Below are 20,394 nucleotides of genomic sequence, written 5' to 3' on the forward strand. Positions count from 1 at the left end.
TATACAGTATACAATAGAGAATAATTAGTTCATTGTTTCATATCTGAGAATCCTTTTTCTGTCCCACTTCTTTCCTGAATAGTTTAGAAAAGTAAAGTTATTAAGAAGAGTAAGAAGTAAGAAAAACAACAACATGTTCAAGATTTCATGACCACATTAAGCAAAGTATCCCCAGAGAAACACGTTAACAACCAGCAGTAGCAGGGCGTTAACATCGCAGACTATTCTCCAGAGTGACTTCTCCTGGAGGAAGTTTCGTTCACTGCTTTGAATCACTGGAGCTGCCGACTCGGAGCGTGAACTAGACAAACCACAAAGCCACAGAACAACTTTCTTCCAAGTGGATTCTTGCAATCGGTCAGACTCTGAGCTGAGGTTAGAGTCCACTTGGTCAGAGGTGATCTGAAGACTTGAGAGATCCATCCGCCGTTCAAGACTATGTCTGGACCACCAGGTCAGCCTATGCAGCTACACATGAAAAGAGACGACGAATGAAAAACAATTATTACAGATTACCAATGATCAAATACATGAATGATTTCAATTTAATTATACATAGTACAATTCAATTTGGTTTGGCTTTCTCTCTTAGGACAAAACAATACAAGTAAAAAACCAAAACAACTTAAACTTATTTAAATTTAAGAGATAAAAATAAAGTTAGTAGCAAACTTAAGCAGAATCAACAGAGAAGTAAAATAGCAGCATTATACACGACTGTATAAGGTTGTGTCGAGCCAATTATGTTTTGTTTGTACTGAAATGTCTGAGTATTTCTGTGCCATCTTTACAGTGGTAGTGTAGTGGAAGCTACCACTCTAGATGGAAACAATGAACTGTTTGCCAGATGGAAGCGGTTCAAACTGAGAATATCCCAGGAGTGTACTGTCTTTGCTGATACCGTCAGCCTCCTTGACTCCATCCCAGTAATGCACTTTGCTGTCTGCACCACTCTGTGCAGCTCTTTCGTTTCACCAGCAGAACAGCTGGCATACCACACTGTTGCATGAGTCATCAGTATATACTCCCGTAGAACTTCAGCACGAGCTTCTTTTGATGTGTTCAAGATTAGATCATTTTCCTTACACCACTTAGTTGGCTACTCCCCAACCTCACTATATGCTCATGCTCACTACACATGAGCACTTTTTTCTATGCTCTTTCTACACGAGTGCTTTCTATTTAACATTCACACATACTGGAGAGCAACTTAGGGTTAATATCTTGTCCAAGGATATTTGACCAGCTGCTTTGTGGATGTTGATGCCTTTTAACACAGTCCTCATCTGATGCTGTTGAAGGACAAGTGTGTATTGTCTGCTTGGCTAAATGACCAGTCATTCCCCTCCTCTCCTGGTGTCAAAACAGGGAAAGAACCTGTTCAAGATATCAAGCAGTGTAGCATCGTCATCATCTGGCAGCATTCTGATGGTCTTGTAGTCCACCAGTACCTTAAAGCTCTTCGACATACCGCTGGGATTGTCATTTTCTATGGTTTGCTTTGCTTCCCTGATGCTTCTCTGGAGTTTCTCCTGTGCTGTAGGTTCGTCTGTCCCCTGTCCTGAAGGCTGCATGCCTTTTTTTAAGTAGAGCCCTAAAATTACTGTTCAACCATGGCTTTTCAATGAGGAAATAGATTTATTGTTCTTTTTGTTGTATTGTTTTCAGTACAAAACTCTATGTACCCCTAAACTGAACAGACACAGTTTTCCACATAACTCTCACCTGCAAACAATTCCCAGTTTCTTTGATCAAAATAGTCTTGCGCTGTTTTGACTGCAGTTCTTTCAATGCGCACCCACAGTGTATACATTGGGATCAGAATGAGAGGGATATGATCTGATAGTCCGAGGTGCACAGGTGTATGCGCCTTATATACTGTCAGTGTATTTGTATAGACCTAATCAAGTATTTTTTTCAGGTCTGTATGTTTAAAGTAACCCATGATGATTCCAGTGATGAACAATAATAATAATGGATTGGATTTATATAGTGCTTTTCAAGGCACCCAAAGCGCTTTACAATGCCACTATTCATTCACTCTCACATTCACACACTGGTGGAGGCAAGCTACGGTTGTAGCCACAGCTGCCCTGGGGCAGACTGACAGAAGCGAGGCTGCTATATCGCACCATCGGCCCCTCTGGCCAACACCAGTAGGCAGTAGGGTAAAGTGTCTTGCCCAAGGACACAACGACCAGGACAGAGAGCCCAGGGATCGAACCGGCGACCTTCCGGTTACAGATGCGATTCCCAACCCCCTGAGCCACGGTCGCCCCAGCCTTAAATGTATTAAAATCTCGCAACTTCAATTTCTGTAGATTAAGAATCCTCAAGGGTTCAATAGTTCATACAGATGAAAGCAAGATTATCTGTTTTGGTGACCCCTAAAGGAAGCAGTCAAAAGAAGGTTGAAATCCACATAATCAAAATGAATTTCTTAACTGCAACTTGGTTACACTTTCCCTTTGCATTTCTTTCTTTCGTTTGTTTTGCAACAGGAATCATATGTTATATGAACCCTGGATATTGTTCAGTAGACACCTTCTGATTACCACTCCAGAGATCAGAATATAAATATAATATCATAATATAAGGAATTTTCCTTACATTTTCTTTAGGTATTGGGGCAGTGGCCAGGCTTACAGCAACAATGATGAGGCATGTGAGAGCCAACAGGATGAGAGCAAAGTACAAGTAGTGGACATCAGCTAGGACTGCAGGCCGGTGATCAGGCTGACCACAGGAAGGAGGTGAATAGGAGAACTCCAGAACCATTCGGATCAGTCCTATCACTAGTCCAGCCATCAGACCCCAGAATGCACCCTGAGACAGAGGACATACACAACGCGTTAGATGCTGAATAATTTGGAACTGGCAAAGAAAAAAAAAAACCCCAAGTTATTAAGGTTTCTGCTTGTTTTTAAAATTGTGTTTACATATCTATTATTTTCTTTTAAATTCTCTGTCAAAGTGATTTCATACTGCTTTAGTAATGTTGAAGATTTGAGAGGCCCAGTCAACGACTGGTGGTGTTCTATTGTGTATTTTTCTATCCAGTATGTTTTCACTGTATTGGCTGTATTTTTGGGGTCATTGTCATGCTGAAAAATGAAGCTGCTGTTAATCAGATACTTTCAAAAATCTCGAACACCACTGGCTGAAATGCAGCTCCCAGCCATGGCCCGAACCTTGGTATCATCGTAACAGCGTCAGGAAACTTCAACAGTGACTGCACTAAAAAAACGAAAGAGCTCTAAATGAAATTAAGAGGAGACAGGACATATCTCTATATATCAACTTGCAAGAATCTCAAGACTAGGGAATGGCACACACACACACACACACACACACACACTGGAGAGTAGTCTGAGGATGGATTTGCACATGAAAGCCATCCTACACGTCCTCTTCCAATCACAAGATTAGGATAGATAAGATTAGAAAATGAGTACATCAAATGTTTAGCAGTTTGGAGACAAAGCTAGAGTTGAGATATGTAGAGTTGGAATAGTGGATATGTTGGATAAAGGATGCTGAATATGGAGCTGCCAGGCAGGAGGAAAAGAGGAAGACTTCAGAGGACATTTGTGAATGTAGTGAAGGTGTCAGTTGGTTTAACATAAGAGGATGCAAGGGATAGAATGACACAGGGACCAATACAATTGAATTGGATTGAATCTGAAGAGGCAGACATACCTGCTCGTTGGCTCGTGGCCAAAAGATAGCCATTAGGAATAGAGCAGTAATGGGAGGTGCTAAAAAGCTGGTCACTGACTGAATATAGTCAAACAGCTGTCCACTATTGGCTGTCTGGACAACAGGAATCCACAGCAGACTAAGACACACCAAGACGAGGATGAACACCCTGAAAACACACGCATTATTGTTATTATCCATCCATTTATTGTCTACTTCTTATCCTTATCAGGGTCATGGAGGGCTGGAGCCTATCCCAGCTACTATAGGACGAGCAGCGTGGTATACCTTGGACATATTGCCAGTCTGGTGCAGGGCTAACACAGAGAGACAAACAACCATTTGACTTCCATTCACACCAAAGGGCAACTTAAAATTTTCGATTAACCTAGCCCCACCAATGACTGTAGAAAAGATGGAAGATATAGATAAGATAGTCAAGATTTCCTGTTTGCAGGAGCTGCCATGCTGCACTTTTGGAGCCAGAGTCGGCGCAGTACACTTTTTTACATAGTCTGACTCCTTCAGCTCTGCTGCTAAAACTGTGACTGACAGTTCATTAAATCAACAGAAAATACAACCACATCACTATAATTAACAAGACACATCTTAACATCTTATAGTTCTATAGAACATCTAACGTCACTCTGTAATCCCTTTTGTTAATTCGTTGCTAGTTAAGTAGCGATGCTACGCACCTGTGTTACTTTTGGAGTCTATATGTTTAAATGATTCCTTAGTTTTCTTTTTTTAATCCTATTTTAGTCCGACTCCACAGGGGCCCAGAGTTACTATTAATAGCACAATTATCTAGAAATCAAATGTTGTCCTTTGAAATTTTAACTGATGATAATATAAAAATGAAGATTTAAACCGTTTCAGATCCATTGCATACTCAGAGCACTCTACAGCGGAAACATGAAAACTTAACTTAAACTCCTTAAAGATGAGGGAAGAGATGGGAACTGGAGAGGTCTCAGGGTCACCAGCTGATACAGTTGCCAAAGGTACAACGAGCGGTTTTGCAACATCTGAGGAAATGTCATCTCTGCTGTGGTACATGGGTTTGTTGCTTCCAGTCAGGGGTCTTTAACCTCATAATCAGGTTCACATGCCTTCTTTTTGACCACCTAAGGTCCTGAGAAACGAGCCTTCTTGCCAGGTGACATTAAGGACTAGGACACCGCTGCTAGGACACTGCTGTCTTATCATACCGATGTTACATTGAGGCCTGGGCAGATGATAGGGCCTGCAACTAAAAGGGCTGTGTGCAAGTGTTATCTAAACTTTGAAACATAATCCAGAACATCAGTTTTGATTATGCCCCCAGACTGTGTCCAAAAAGTGATTCCTGTATGGCAAACACAACCATTGGCACTTCCTCATCCAAGTATTTACTTGTGTTTAAGCAGTATTTCTGTAACTTTGATCCAAGGGTTTGGTGCCACTGCTCTAGAGCTCCTTGATACTGAGAATGATAAGCATTAGCCACTATATGTTTGATTCCTGAGCTCCAAAAGGTAGTAAAAAACTTTGTTAAGGTATTAATGACCAGAGGTGCGGAAATCCTCCTGAGTGGACCAGCTTCTGGGAAACGTGTAGCAGCACACTTTAACATTAGCAGAAATTGATGTCCAGTTTTGTCTTTAGGCAATGGGCCCACACAGTCCACGATCACACATTCAAATGGTTCACTCACAGCTGGGATCAGGTGAAGAAGAGCAGAAAAAACACAGTTTTTTGGTCTTCATACATGTGGAAGTGGGCGGAGTCTTGGTGATTGCACCACTTCCCTGAATGCACTCACATAACAAACTTACCCAAAACAAATACCATGCTTACTAAACAAAAGATCACGACCAGATGCCATCAACGAGAACATTACCCCAACATGCAAACTTCCCTAGATCCTACCTTATCCACATTTCACCTGTCTATGTCTATGTGCAGGATTACATAAAAAAGAATAAAGTAAAACAAAAAAGCAGCATGATTGGAATACCACATTTAATACTCTCTAGGTCATTTTGAAAATCTGGTGATGCTGTTTGGTCTTACTAATGCCCCTGCTGTCTTTCAGGCACTGGTAAATGATGTTCGCAGAGATTTTCTGAATATTTTCGTCTATCTTGATAACATACTCATATTCTCCAAATTCCTTCAGGAGCATCAAGTTCACATTCGTGCAGTCCTCCAACATCTCTTGGAAAACAGGATATATGTCAAGGCTGAGAAATGTGGATTTTACTAAACATCTGGATACATTCTGGCAGGAGATGAAGACTGACCCAGCAAAGGTTCAATCAGTTAAGGAGTGGCCAACACCTACCTAACATAAATATCTTCAACAGTTTCTCGGCTTTTCCAACTTCTATCACCACTTCAACTGCAACTGTAGTCAGGTAGCAGCACCTCTTACACAGCTCACATCCACTGAAGTCCCGTTCATCTGGTCCCCTGAGGCTGAAGCCGCCTTCACCAAATTGAAGTATCTGTTTACATCAGCACCAGTCCTAATTCACCTAGACACTAAACCATTCATAGTTGAGGTTGACATCTCTGAGATTGCAACTATACTTCTGCCCACCTGTAAGATTGGTTACATTACCTGGGATGTGGAGGAGGCCATTAGCCAAGCTCTTGTGTCAGAGCCAGATCCAAGCTCGAGACCAGCTAATCATCGTTACATTGGGTGATTCTGGACTGTATCCACACCACCTGGTTTTCCTGTCCTGGAGAGGTACGACCACTTCATTACTTAAAAGACATTTCTGTTGGGAGATTTTAGATAAGGATGTCCGGGATTATTCGGCCGCATGCACCATCTTTGCACGGAACAAAAATAAAACTCAACGTCCTTCAGTTCGGCTTCAACCAATCGTCCATTCCCAGTCAGCCTTGATCCCACATTGCTTTAGGTTTTGTTAGCGGCCTGCCTGTTTCCTCCAGGAAGTCGACCATTTTGACTGTTGTTGACAGGTTCTCCAAATCCGAGCACTTCATCGCCCTAAAAAGACTTCCCACAGCATCCCAGACGGCTAACATCCTGGTGGATCATGTGTTTAGCCTGTACGACATCCTGACTGAGATCGTGTCAGACAGAGGACCACAGTTCACCTCCCAGGTTTCGAAAACATTCTGTTCAGCCCTTGGAGCCAAACCCAGTCTGGCTCTGGTTAATACTACTGTAATGGTCCAGGTGAGTCGTCTGGATTTTTCCATGGTGTCCCTGTGTGTCCTCCTCTGGGCAGAGCCATGGTGAGTACATCTGCTACTTGCACCTGTTGGAGATCCAGGCTAACCTAAGGCAGTATTTAAGACCAGCCCCGACATCTGGTCTTCGCCAGTTCGTAGACTAACCACATGTTAGTGGCAGGACGCCTTTATCTCTAGTGCTTAGTTCTTTGTAAACTTACCTTGTTCTCTTGTGCCCTTATAGCCTCTTGGATCACCTCTTCCATTGACTGCAGAACGCATACCACCCTGGACGTTGGTCACCTTCTCTAGGACTCCACTCACAGCCTCTCTCACACAGACTCACTATTCACCACCTGCCTGCTCTCTTACATTCATAGCTCTGCATCTCTGGGTCATTCAGGTTGGACTCACTCCACTCCACTTTATCGGACACTCACCCAGCCAACACTACCTCCCCCACTGCCACTGCCACTCCACTAGTCAAGTAAGCCATAGACTCCATCTGTTTCACCATCCCCCACGTCTAGATTCCACACCAAACATTCATTCCCTGTGCCTTAGTTTTACACTCTGTCGCTCAATAAAATTTGTGAGAACATCTTACTTTTGCTTCCTGTATTTGAATCTGTTTGTAGGTCCACATACCAATTCTGACATCTGGGCTCTTCAACCTCATGTTACTAATTTGCTCAATTGAAAACTGTATTTAGGGTAAGTATAGCTTTGGTATTAATGTTGTAGAACATCTGAGTTTTGTATTGGTTTTCCAAAGCATATAAGGTATTCTTGTCAATCTTACCTTCCAACTATCATAAGTTCCAACTCAGAAGCTTTAGGCCTGGCTTTGTGGTAGAGGTCCAGTGTAAACAGAGTAGAGCTGCTATTAAAAATGGAAGTCAGGGATGACATAAGAGCAGCTAACATCACTGCCAACATCAGACCACGAAGTCCTGTGAAGAAGAAAAAAATGATGGCACATCCTTTTATAAAATCTGCTTATTGTCAGTTGTTGCCATGGAAGAAGAACATAGATTTTTATAAACTCTCTTAATGCATGTGTTTATCTCTGAGAACATCAAGGCATCAAGATCTGTTCTGGATTATCTCAGTAAAGAGCCATCAGCCATATTGTTCTGTAAACCTTGACTGCAAATCTGTAAAAGACTGTCTATTACTGACAGGGTGAGGAAACTGTCTTCCTGTTGTGCCATCTTCTTGGGATGTGGCCTGTAGCTGACATCGCCCGTTACATGAAACTTGGCCTTCAATTTAGAGATGGTTCTGGGGGCTCATTCCAAATAATGAAGAGCATGCAGGTGACTGCTGATGTGATTTGGTGCTATTTAAAAAGAATTGAAATAAATCGAATTGAACTTGGTTCTATGGAAGACCAGCTCCAGGTTGGTACGGTCCCTATTGAGATTAGTCAAATGTGGCATGCTTGGAGGAGGCACTAACTGAGTGCTGTAGCAGGGTCCCTGCTTACAGTTGCTTTTAATTAGGCACCAGTCGCACACCTGATTGTCAGCATCTTGGGTACCAGAAGCTCAAAAGAAGAGTCAATAGCAGAATAAGCTGTTTAGTATTGACAGAGAAGATTGGGTTTGATTCTACTGCTCAATCCATAAATACATTCTCCCTACAATTGTGGCACCATTTAAGGGGAAATAAACACAATTTCAACAGTTTAAGATTTCTTGCCAAGAGGCATTGTTAAAACACAGATATAACTGAGCAAACAAAAATGTTCTTACTTCTTGTGCCATACATAGATAGATAGGTGTGTGTGTGTGTGCGTGTGTGTGTGTTACTATACTTGTGGGGACCAACAGTCACTTGTGAGGAAAGTGCCTGTCCTCACGGTTTTGAAATTTTAAAATATGTTCTTAGTGTCAGGGTTACTATTAGGTTATGGTAAGGTTTAGGCTAAGGGTTAGGGTTAAGCATTCCTTTTTGATAGTTAGAGTTAGGGTAAGCAGGTAGGGAAAGCATTATGTCAGTTTGATTTTTAGATGTCTTCACTAAGATATCAAAATGAGTGTGTGTGTATGTGTGTGTCTTACCCACAGGCATTAGCTCTATTACTAGTTTAGGGTAAGCAATGTTAGAGCAACCAACTGAAGCACCACACACACTTTGACAGATATCTGGATCCACACAACCAACCTCATCTACAAATAAAGAAGAAAACAAAGGTGGGGCTGAAACAAATAACAATTTAGTTTATATTAAATGAGACAAAACACCACAGATGTGTTACCTACAATTACCCACTCCATTAACATGAATTGAAAGTGTCAACAAACGTAAAAATGTGATAATTTTTCCAACGTAAAGTTAAGTGGAGACCTGCTTAGAATGGTGTCATAGTGTAGGTTTGTTGAAAAAGGAGTTGCAAACAATCTCTTTAAACCAATAATAACAATAATAAGAGATGCATCATCTGTTATAATATATATAATAATATCAAGGTAATCAAAATGGTATTATATAAGTATGCATATAAAACAATATTAAAAAACATGTCATATAACATTCCCACTTTGAGAGGTATACTACTGACTTGGGAATAGTGCTTGACTTATCATTCCTGGCATCACAACGAAGAACATAGGGAGCAGTTTGAGATAGCCACCCAACACGCTGCCTGCTTTAGCATGAGACAAAGATTTGGCTGACAGAGACCTTTGGACTATAACCTGAAGAAAAAACACACACCAGCATAAACATATAATCATTTTTATCCATCATTGCATTACACATTTTGTACTTTTGTAATGTTCAACTTTACATTTGCAAACCTTCTATATTATTTATACACAATAAGTAACACAAATATAAGTAATAGTAATAAATACTGTATTAAAATATGCAAGTGTGTGTGCACACAGATTCTAGTTTTAATGATAATAGTAGAGAACTAAACACTCAAAAATGTGATTACACTTCTACAGTCAGTGCGTGCAAACCTCACAAATGCATCAGGTCTCATAAAGCTGGTAACATTAGCAAGCTGTTGAAAAGTTTAGTGAAAGTCTATCACATTCAGAAGGGGAAATGTGATTTTCAGCTGCCTAGCTTGTGGGTTATCTGTCATTGCCCAGTTATATAAGGCTAGTAGAGAACACAGACATGATTATATGAATCAGTTCTCATTTTTATTAATGTTGGTTAATGATTAAGAGTAACTATTGGCAAGCTGGCCTTTACAGGTGTATGCATCCCTGTATCTTAACTGTAGTTCAGATAATGTACTTTTGTATATTCTTGTTGTGTTTTGTTTTTCGTTATAGCATTTTCTGAAATGTTGCTGTGGTTTCTGGTTTGTGAAGTGTCAACACTGTCTCAAAAATGACATTACAATACAGTTAAACACTGTTAATTGTATTGACCAATAATTCTTGTCATAGTCTTTGTAGATGATCTTTTTTCCCTGACATAAACAAAATGATAACTGAACAAAAACTAATGGACAATGACACTTGACACAATTGAGATGAAGATGTACTGGAGAGATTCTCATCTCTCCGATCAGAAGTAATTACGTTTTTTAGAAAAGCAGGATAGGTTTGGAAGTGATGCAATGAGAAGTAAAACAGCGTTATGCAGTAAGAATATTTCATCGCCAAATTACTGTGAGAATGATCAATAGAGGTGATAGTCTCAAAAAACGGATAACAAATAACTTTTTGAGTCTAAAAAATATGTTTGAATTCAAATAAGTAATGCAATTCACCGAAATTTTTAATGTTAAAAAAGGGAGGGGGTGTTTCATATTTAGTGTTGTAACACAGGGACAAAATGACTGTGATCCTCTCTCTCTCATTGTCTACATCAGCTCGTCAAAGTACTCCTTCTTCCTCAAAAAACTCTGTTCACTTGTTTCCATCTCTATCCTTAATTAATGAAACCGTTTACATGTCTGCTCCAGCTCAGTCTCTTTGGCTACCCAACGGATACAAGTCCTTTCCTTCTTCCTTAGTATCACATACAACTCCTTATAAGCATTTCTCTGTGCGGTATGCCGAATTTCCCAGTACTCATGTCTACTTTCTTCATCTGCCTATCCAACTTTTTCTTTGGTAACTTCTTCCTTTGAATACTTTGCTTTACTTCCTCATTCCACCACCAAGTCTCCTTGTACTCTTTCCTCTGCCTACACCCCACTCAGTAAATAAACCCCTCAAAAGTTGTTAAAACATAACCAGATGATGCTCGCCTCCAGCTAGTTTTCCCTAACCCAAAACTTTGGAAGACGAGTGAAGTACAGGCAAAGATTTCCTCACAAACCAGCCTGAATCTATACTCAGAGCAAGTCTTTTCTTTGCACCACTTTTGAGCACTTTGCAATTATTTTGTTCTCTAATGTGTGCCTTTCTCTTATTTCTTTTTATAGATTTCTCTTCTTTTGTATATATATATCCCTCTTGATGATATATATTTACTATTTGCTATTTATTCCTCCTGTCTACTATTTATATTCTATTGTGGTGCAGTTGGTGTGGAGCACCCACAATTTTCTTGTACATGTACAATGACAATAAAGGGCTATTCTATTCTATAGTCCCTGAATTTATAGTTTCTACTCTCACTTCCACATCTGTGACTTTTCTTTACTCATGCTGCCTCTTCCACTTCACCTCTTTCTTTTGGCCAACAGTAGCACAGTTTCCACTGGCACCCTGTTGGCGGACATTGTTAACCTGGGCCACAACCAATCCAGCATAGAAATTTCATTATAGATGATCTGCGTGTTTTATTTGGCCATGTTTTTATGCCTAATGCCCTTCTTGATCCAACTGTTCCCATTTATCTGAGCTTGGGACTGGCATTAAGAGTACACTGACTTGTTAGAAATTAAAACTGTTAAAACTGAGGTTGCCCTAAATATCTTAGCAGCATATCTCTAACTAGAGATATGCTGCTCTAGAGACTCTGGATGGCATTACCTTGGCTATAGCAGGTAATACTCATTTTTGACCAAGTATGCAAATGCTGCCTTTTGTCATTTACATTCAAACCTGAGAAGGAAGAATGTTATAAAGAGTTCAAGGTGTGTTTTGAGGAATTAAAATCAGTTGCATTATTTATTTGTATTGGGACATATTTTTTAGACTCACAAAGACGAATGTTATCAGTTTTTGAGACCGCCACCTCCAGGATCATTCCCACAGCAGTGTGCCGCTACAATAACATTACTACACCATGCTGAATTTTAGTGTAGATCAAATCACCTGATCTGTGCACCAGACCCATGTAGCCAGTACGGTGAGCCCAAACAGTAGACCTGGCCAGGGTAAATCCCCTGTTACAGGGTCTCTGAACATGTGGAAAGCATCACTACGGGGTAAGTGGCAGGTGGTGTTGGGAACAGTCACATTGGGAATACTTGACATGTAACGATCCATAAGGCCCTCATACCAGCCCACCTTGGAGAATGCTGGAAAATGTACAATGACTTTTACAATTTTATAACTTCACTTATTAACTAATAAATATTATGACATGTAGATGTGGAAGCCTTCAGTGAGGATAATTGGATGCAAAGAAACAGTTTTCTATTTTTTGATTGATACTTAACTTGAAACATTTCGGCCAATAACACCTTTTAATCCAAACTTTCAGTACTATGTAAGTCATGTAATTAAGAACCCATGATTGTGTTTGTGTATCTGTATAAGTCTGTGTACCATACCTATGAACATTAAGGCAAAAGCTCCTCCAACCATGATCAAAGTCTGGAGAGCATCAGTGTAGATCACAGCTGCCAAACCACCTACATAAATACAGATTTTTATATTATTGTCAGATTGTCTGTGTTAGGGTAATAGTGTTATTTAGACCGTTTTCAACATAAATAATTGAACAAATTCTTATTTCAAAAACAGTTGAACTAGGTGAGTGTGGCGGGGTGTGGTTTGTGGCGTGGCTGTGGGGGAGGCTGACACACCTGAGCTCGATCAGCTCATCACCCTATGTCAAATGTGCCAGGACCTGAGGTTGATGTTGCTGTTGTTGTTGTCGTGTGGCTGTAGCTGAAATGCTGCAGCCAATTGTTGGGAGAGCAGCAACCAGGAATAAAGAAGTGTGTAAAGAGCAAAATATGTGGTCGGGTCCATCATTCCTGTCACAGTGAGTTACTAAATACAAACTGCACTCTGAGCACTGAACAAACATGGTAACATTTTCATTTTCCTTAAAATCATAATTACAGACACTTTGAAAAACAGTAGATGACAATGTTTTATCGTCACCCCTTGTTGACTTTAAGTTAGCATTTAATACAATTGTTCTCCAGCAGCTGGTGAGGAAACTCAGCTCCCTGGGTATCAGCACCCCCATGTGTAACTGGCTGCTGGACTTCCTGAATGTTAGTAACAGAGGGAAACAGCCTCCATCACACCCACCCACACATGCAGTGTCTTGGGGTACAGGTGTGTCACCAAGGTGCAGGGGAGGGATTCCTCCTCTGTCACCTTCTGGCCTCCTCATTTTTTCACAACACTGAATGTGACCATGGGCTACTGGCATATTGTCTTGTCTGCAGAGTCCAGGAAAAAATAGGCACTTTGCAGCGCCTCATGAACCGAGTACTGCAACCGCACACTTTGTATACTGACGCCTATCTGGAACACATCATCATCCATAGTAACACCTGGGCGGAGCATATTCAGTGGTTGCGGTCCTGGATTTCCTGAGGCAGGTGAAGCACATGGCCAACACAAAGAAGTGTGCGGCTGGACGGAGGGAGGTACAGTATCTGGGGAACCACTTGGGACGTGAGAAACCCCTGCTCTTAACTTCTCCCTCCGTTTTGTGCTGCGGAGCAGAGGCCTGAGGGCCATTTTGCCCTAGCAGGAAGGGGGGTTGACTGCCCTGTGGTTTACATCAGGTGGGTATAATATTGTGGAAAAGAAGTGTCTGACGATCCCATGGACAGTCGACTCTCTTCATTACTAACTCCAGAAAGCCCTTTGCTTAGACACTTGGATTAATGTCTCCAGTGTTGTGTTTGGTACTCATCAGCATCATTCCTCCTATAGTATATTATAGTCTTGTGATATTTTGTTGATTAAAAATTGATTAAACCAAAAAGAATTATGATTAAAAAGTTTGACATTTTGGTCAAGAGACTAACTAAATCAAAATTTGCTGGGATACTGGGATACTGCATGTGGGATAAAAAAAAATTGGTTCTCGTCCAGAAAAACCCATCAGATAAAAAACTGATGTAATTTATTTTAAATGATGGCAAACAGTTATGCTGTTGAAAGCTTGCACTGACATAACTTTTAACATTAATACTAAAAACAGTCAAAACGTGTTTGTGTTTTACCTGCCACAGTGTAGACAGCAGTCACCAGCAACAGTATGACTGTAGACAGATACAGATTCCACCCAAATGACACCTGGATAAACAATGCCCCGGAAAAAATGTCTGTCTGGGAAACACACACACACGCACACACAGGTAATGTGGCTACTGTATCATATTAAGATCATTTATGTATTTGAAAAAAAAACCCTCTTACTGATATTTTGGTGAAAATGTAGAGAATAAGTGACAGAACAGACATGTATATGCGTATCCTCTGGCCTCCAAAGCGTTTGGCCAGGTATTCAGGCATTGTTACCACTTCAGCAGAGATGTAAACGGGGATAAATATCCAACCCAGAGCTACCAGAACCCACGATGCCTACAGAAACACACAGAAACACAAAATGTTGCACTGAGCCATTGTCCGTATTGTCAAAAGTAAATATAACAGTTGTTCATGTTTTTCACTTTTGGACATTGCAAAGTTTTAAATAGCATAAATGAAGAAGTACCAAACAAGCGTCTACTGGGAGTTTTCGCCCTATTTACATAGCATATCTAAATCTTTAGTCTTGCAGTGATCCAGCTCGGACAGTCGCATATTTAGATAATTGAATACAACCTGTTCATAGTCAACTAGTGTTAACTGATTTAACAGATTTTGGTGTAAAAAGAAACCCCAAAACATATAATGTTACAACCAACACAATGAAGATGTAGAAATACTCAGAGCAACTCTTAAAAGTTGCATTGAAACCGAAAGCAATAGTTAAATGAATAATTTCTGTGGTGCATGTACACATAGTTTTTCATTGTTGTTCTGTCTTATATCAAGGCTGGACTACTATAATTCCCTGTAATCATGTTGTCCTAAATGTTTTCTGAAAACCCTTCAGTTGATCCAAAATACTTAACTGAGAATACTTCCAGGGACAAGAAGGAAAAAAAAATCATATTTCTCCCATATTAGCTTCATTGCCACCCGATTGAATCACAAACTGATTATGAAATGATTGTCCTTACAAAGAAACTACTGAATGATCATGTTGTTATTTTAAATCCTGCATGCAGTGCCCAACAGGGTGTCTGAGTGTGTGTGCGCATCTCTTACGTTCCATTCAAATCCCCCAACAGCGATTCCTCCAGCTGCTCCTGTCCCTGCTAGACCAATAAATAAACCACTGCCAACATTACTGGACATCAGAGAGGCTCCAATCTGTAGTGGAACAGAGATAATAGACAATAACAACAAAAGCTTTTAGAATACTTACTTAAAATACTTACAACTACATAATAACATTTTTAAATGACAGCCTGTGACTGCACTTTAGTCATATTTAGTTTATACAGAAAATCAACACAATTCCTACCATAACTTGAAATATCAAATGTTATAATTTAGTATTTCTCATTCTTATTTTAATTTTAACAAAGTTTTGTCTTCAGTCAGTCTCCAGGGTGGATGTCAAGAGATTTATTCTAAAAGACACTTCTTCAGCTGAGAGTCAGAGAGTGGAGACACACATGCTGCAGTTTTTACTTGCAAGGGCAGTCACAGAGCGCTCACATCGGAGTGGGGGCCCTGTGAAGTGCGCTCTGTTACCGCTCTGGTCTTTATTTATATACAAAAGTAGGTGCATTCGTTTATCACATTGGAATGTGGATGTGTATATGTGTGTGTGCGTGTGTGCCAGGAGAGGCTTCTCTACCTGGCACGAAGTGAAACTGCTCATTAAGCTCTTATCTAGCACTAATAGGTACTGCTCCTTCCCTGCATGATAACGGGTAACTAAAAACAGTCTGAGTTATAAAGAGGTCCTCATGCAGTATTCTATCATATGCAAACTTATTTTATTAAAAGTCTATACTGACTACTAAGAACAATTTTCTATTGACAGTGGGTTTTACAGATGAGGATTGGGGCCACTGGAAAAAAAAGTCGGGATGTCTTTTTTTTTTTTCAGAATTCTGAGAAAAAAGTCAGAAATCTGACATCCCTTTTTTTCAGTGGCCCCAATCCTCTTCCATAGGATTTCCAGTTTTCTAGTTATATATTTAAATTCATGTTGTAAATTTTCATTTTGTATATTTGTTTATTTTTTGGTTTTGTTTAGATTCCAAGTCTTTACCGTGTTGCAGTGGATTCAGGGGCAGTGTCATTGAGACTGGCAGCGCTTTTCTCGGGCCAAGAGGAGAGGAGAGCTAAGCTGGAGACATGATGACTGCAAACAAACCAGGCCCTACAGCTTTTAAACCAGAATGAATTTGTATTACTTTTATATATCTTATCATTTACTCAAATCTTCTAATGTTATGATTCTTTTTCTTAACTTTTATCATGTCTCCCTATGTTTTTATTTCTTTTGCTTATCTTAATTGTACAGCACCTTGGTCAACAGTTGTTGTTTTAAATGTGCTATACAAATAAATTTGACTTTGACTTAAGTCTGTTGTTTATTGTAAATAGAAAGTCCCTTGCATTAGAACATTGGCTGTGTGTGTGTCGTACAGGGTCCTCATAGCACAGGCGTGTGACAATCGATTTGAAATCAAGAGCTTTATATGATGCACAACAGTCAATCGTTTGTTACTCACAGGCCACCAAGTCACTGAACGACCAGCCAAGAAGTACCCCCCAACAGTGCTACGATTGACACGCATTGATGACTATAGCAAGGACAAAAGAAAAGATTAGAATAATACAGTTTTAAAACAACACCAAAGATTGATCTGGTGCAAAATATAGTAAATACATTTACAATCATGATGCACATTTCTACATCAGAAAACTCAATTAGCTGGGTCAAAAAAAATCTGTTTATTTTTTGCAAGGATGAACTCTCTGTAGAACATCCAAGAATCATTTTCTAGTAAATGGAGAAATGCACTCATAATGACTATAGTTAATTAAACACGTAGAAAAAAACATGTAAAAATAATTTTATTTTTCTATATAAACATGTTTAGCAGGGACTTGTACAGAACTTTCTTGTATTTTTTACACATAAAGGAACAAACAAATCAAGCTTAAATTAGCTTTGGTATAAACTGTTTAGTGATTCAAATGTAAATATGAAATTAGTTTAGTCTCTTCTTACCCAGATTCCAACCACCATGACAATTATAAAGTAGACAACAACAATAGCAATGTCAGCAGCACCCATAGTGAGAGCTGTGCTGGGAGCCGCAGTGGTGGGCAGGGGGCTGCCATCTGAATATAAAATAGACAACAGAACCCCTGTGTGGTGAGTAAAGTAAAAGCAAGTAAAGCAAAATTTTATTTATATAGCACCTATCAAGATAAAAATAAAAGAGTGCTTCACAGAAGCTAAAACATAAAAAGAAAAATTAACCAAAATTAAGTTTAAAAAGACGAGTTTTTAGCTGTTTTTTAAAGAGTCCACAGAGATCAAGCTGGTAGGGAGAGAGTTCCAGAGTCTGGGGGCCACAGTTACAAAAGCTCTGTCAACTTTCATTTTCAGCCTCGTGTGATGGTCAACCAGCAAGCCCTGATCACATGACCTCAGGGGCCTGCTGGGGATGTATGGATGTAAAAGATCACTGATGTATGCCAGTGCTTGTCCATGCAGAGCCCTGAATTACAGAGTCATAATCTTAAATTCTGAATTTAATGGGGAGCCAGTGCAGCTGGGGTGTGACGTGGGAGTACTTGGAGGAATTGGTCAGAAGCCTCGCAGCAGCATTCTGAGGGCTTACTTAGTGAACAAAGAATTACAATAGTCCAAACGAGATAAAACAAATGCATGAATGACAATTTCAAGTTCCGAGTGTGACACAATGGGACTCAGCTTGGTAATGTTTCTTAAATGATAAAAACAGGAGCTGAGTCAAAAGTAACACCAAGATTCCTAATAGAAGATTTGGCAAATGTTGCAAGAGGACCTCATTTTTCCATAACCTTGGGCACAAATTTATCGGGAGCACAAACAAGGACTTCAGTTTGCTCCTCATTAAGTTGAAGAAAGTTATCAGCCATTCAACCGCTAAAGGAGTCTATGCACCTATGCAAAATCTGTAGCTTGGAAACATCTTGGGGCTTAAAGGAGATACCAACCTGGGTAGCATTTCCTTCTTTTAGATAGACAGATCATAACCACTTTAACCAGAATGGATTAGATAAAGTTACATTAATGAAATATAATTTCAGTACATTTGTTTCTTTTGGTTAAATTACGTTATTTACCTGTATGGGCTTTAATTTATTTTTCAGGCCCCTTAATTATGTCACCTTCTCACATCGGAGGAATTTTAGGCCAATGTTCTTTACAGTGTTGTGCTTCAGTTCATTGAGGTTTGTGGGCATTCATTTATGCACAGCTTTCTTAAGATCTTATCATAGCATTTCGAGTTGGGGTCTGGACTTTACCTGGGCCATTGCAATACCTTAATTCTTTCCTTTTGTCAATCTGTGGTGTGGTCTGGGGTGTGGTGTCAAGGGAGGCCTGCCGAGGATGCTCACTTTGCTCTCTAGGGAGGTCCATGTGGTAGCTCTCAGCTTCCCCACGGTCATTCCCAGCTGGTGTTGGACTCCACCAGGGCTGCCCTTTGTCACTGATTTGATTCATAATTTTTATGGACAGACTTTCTTGACGGAGCCAGGTGGTGGAAGGCTTACAGTCTGGTTGGCTTAGAATTGCATCTCTGCTTTTTGCAGATGATGTGGTTCTGTTAGCTGCATCAAGTGGTGGCCTTCAGCTTACAACGGAGTGGTTTGCAGCCAAGTGTGAAGCATTGCAATGACACTTAGTGCCTCCAAATCTGAAGCCATGGTCCTCAGCCAGAAAAGACGGGAACTTGAGTATCTTGCAGTCTTGCTCAAAAGTGAGGGGAAAGCAAGAGATTGACAGATGGATTGGGGTGGCGTCTGCAGTGGTGTGGACGCTGTGCCTGTCATGTTGAAGAGAGAGCTGAGCACAAAAGCAAAGCTGTCGTCTGGTGCCTGTGTGTGTGTGTTTTTCCTCTACTCTGACTTCCTCTGATCAAAAGTAAAAGTAAATTTTTAATTGGTAATTGCAAACTGGCCATGTTGTGCTTGTAGATAAAGTCCTATGAGTACACAGAATAAAGTATTTCAGTATTAAATTATGCTATACAAAGGCCTTTTTGTCAGTTTGCAAATCCTTAAAAAACCCAGTCTGACAGCTTTCACTCCTACACAAGTAGATACTCTGTGGTGCTTGAAAGCTTGTGAGCCCTAATAAAAGAATAAATACATAAATAAACAGACGTAAAATACCTGCATTTAAAAAATGAATTAATATGCTTTTTTGAGGGAAACGATATAGTGCAGTCCATTAAGTGGATGAACTGTATGAATCTATGCTTTGACTGTAACCAGTGTGTAAAAATGTTGGTAGATATTATTGAAGAAGTCTCAGTACTTTAGACAGTGTAAATGGTAAAAGTAATCGTTTTGAATCTATTCCACTTTTCTCCAGCTTTCTTTGGTTTCATTGTCCTTATAATAACCCTCGGTCAAAGGTCTTTAAAGAAAAGATTAAACTATTGTGGTGACAGACTGTAGAGGTTGAAAGTAGCTAAATTAACTGTATAAAAAACTCCTGAACTTTAAGTGTCATAAGCTGCTTCTCTGATTTTTGTTGACCATTTCATGCTCTGCAAAGCTGCATACAAAACTATTTTTGTTTCCAATTAAATAAAGCGTTCTGTATATAGAAGAACAAATTTAATTAAAACAAAAAAGCTTTTACCTGTTGTAAAACTGGTAGACATGTTGATTCCACTCTCCCAGACAATGATCACACAACGTTTATTTTAGTTTTTCATATGTATGAATCCTCCGACTGAAAGTTTTGTTTCTCCTTCCTCTGAACCTGACAAAGGTATGTGCATCTGTGCACTCAGTTGGTCAATGATTAATAAGTTCGTTAATGAGACTGTCAAACTCCACTGGTTAGCTATTATATCTTGACAACAGACATACGTATCTGAAGGAAACGGTTTCCAAGGCCTAATCCGTGGATCGACTTCCTTCGAGGCGTGGACGTCTATCAGCAGAGAATGTCCCTTAGTCTGTAACACAGTCAAATATATTCTCAAGCAATATTCAAGCATGCCATTCAGCGTGTTAGTACGAGCTCGGGAGCAGCTTGGGAGAACAAGAAAACAGAGACTGCTTCAGATTGTCTTCCCAAATT

At 40.0% G+C, this 20,394-nt stretch overlaps 1 protein-coding gene across 1 annotated transcript; it reads right to left on the reverse strand.

Annotated features, from left to right (window-relative positions):
• Positions 1-156: 156 nt before the first annotated feature.
• On the reverse strand, positions 157-19,969 carry slc5a9 (solute carrier family 5 member 9). The gene is made up of 14 exons (XM_085376688.1): positions 19,948-19,969; positions 17,314-17,426; positions 16,811-16,882; positions 15,327-15,431; positions 14,430-14,594; positions 14,234-14,339; positions 12,593-12,673; positions 12,132-12,337; positions 9,461-9,596; positions 8,961-9,068; positions 7,697-7,847; positions 3,700-3,868; positions 2,611-2,826; positions 157-468 (listed from the first exon to the last, which is right to left on the reverse strand). Exons 1-14 carry the CDS (start codon positions 19,967-19,969, stop codon positions 157-159), a joined length of 1,962 nt encoding a protein of 653 aa, XP_085232814.1.
• Positions 19,970-20,394: the final 425 nt, after the last annotated feature.

Source organism: Diplotaxodon limnothrissa, linkage group LG17 (assembly GCF_057381915.1).
Source record: "Diplotaxodon limnothrissa isolate DT_005_m linkage group LG17, D_limnothrissa_male_GT1.1, whole genome shotgun sequence".
NCBI classification, from domain to species: Eukaryota; Metazoa; Chordata; class Actinopteri; order Cichliformes; family Cichlidae; genus Diplotaxodon; species Diplotaxodon limnothrissa.

Coding starts and splice junctions, on each gene's coding strand:
- slc5a9 (XM_085376688.1), bottom strand. CDS start 19,969: ATGTCTACCAGTTTTACAACAG. Junction 3,869..7,696: donor GAACTTATGATAGTTGGAAG/GTAAGATTGACA, acceptor GTGTGTTTTCAG/GGTGTTCATCCTCGTCTTGG. Junction 2,827..3,699: donor GGCCACGAGCCAACGAGCAG/GTATGTCTGCCT, acceptor CCTCTGTCTCAG/GGTGCATTCTGGGGTCTGAT.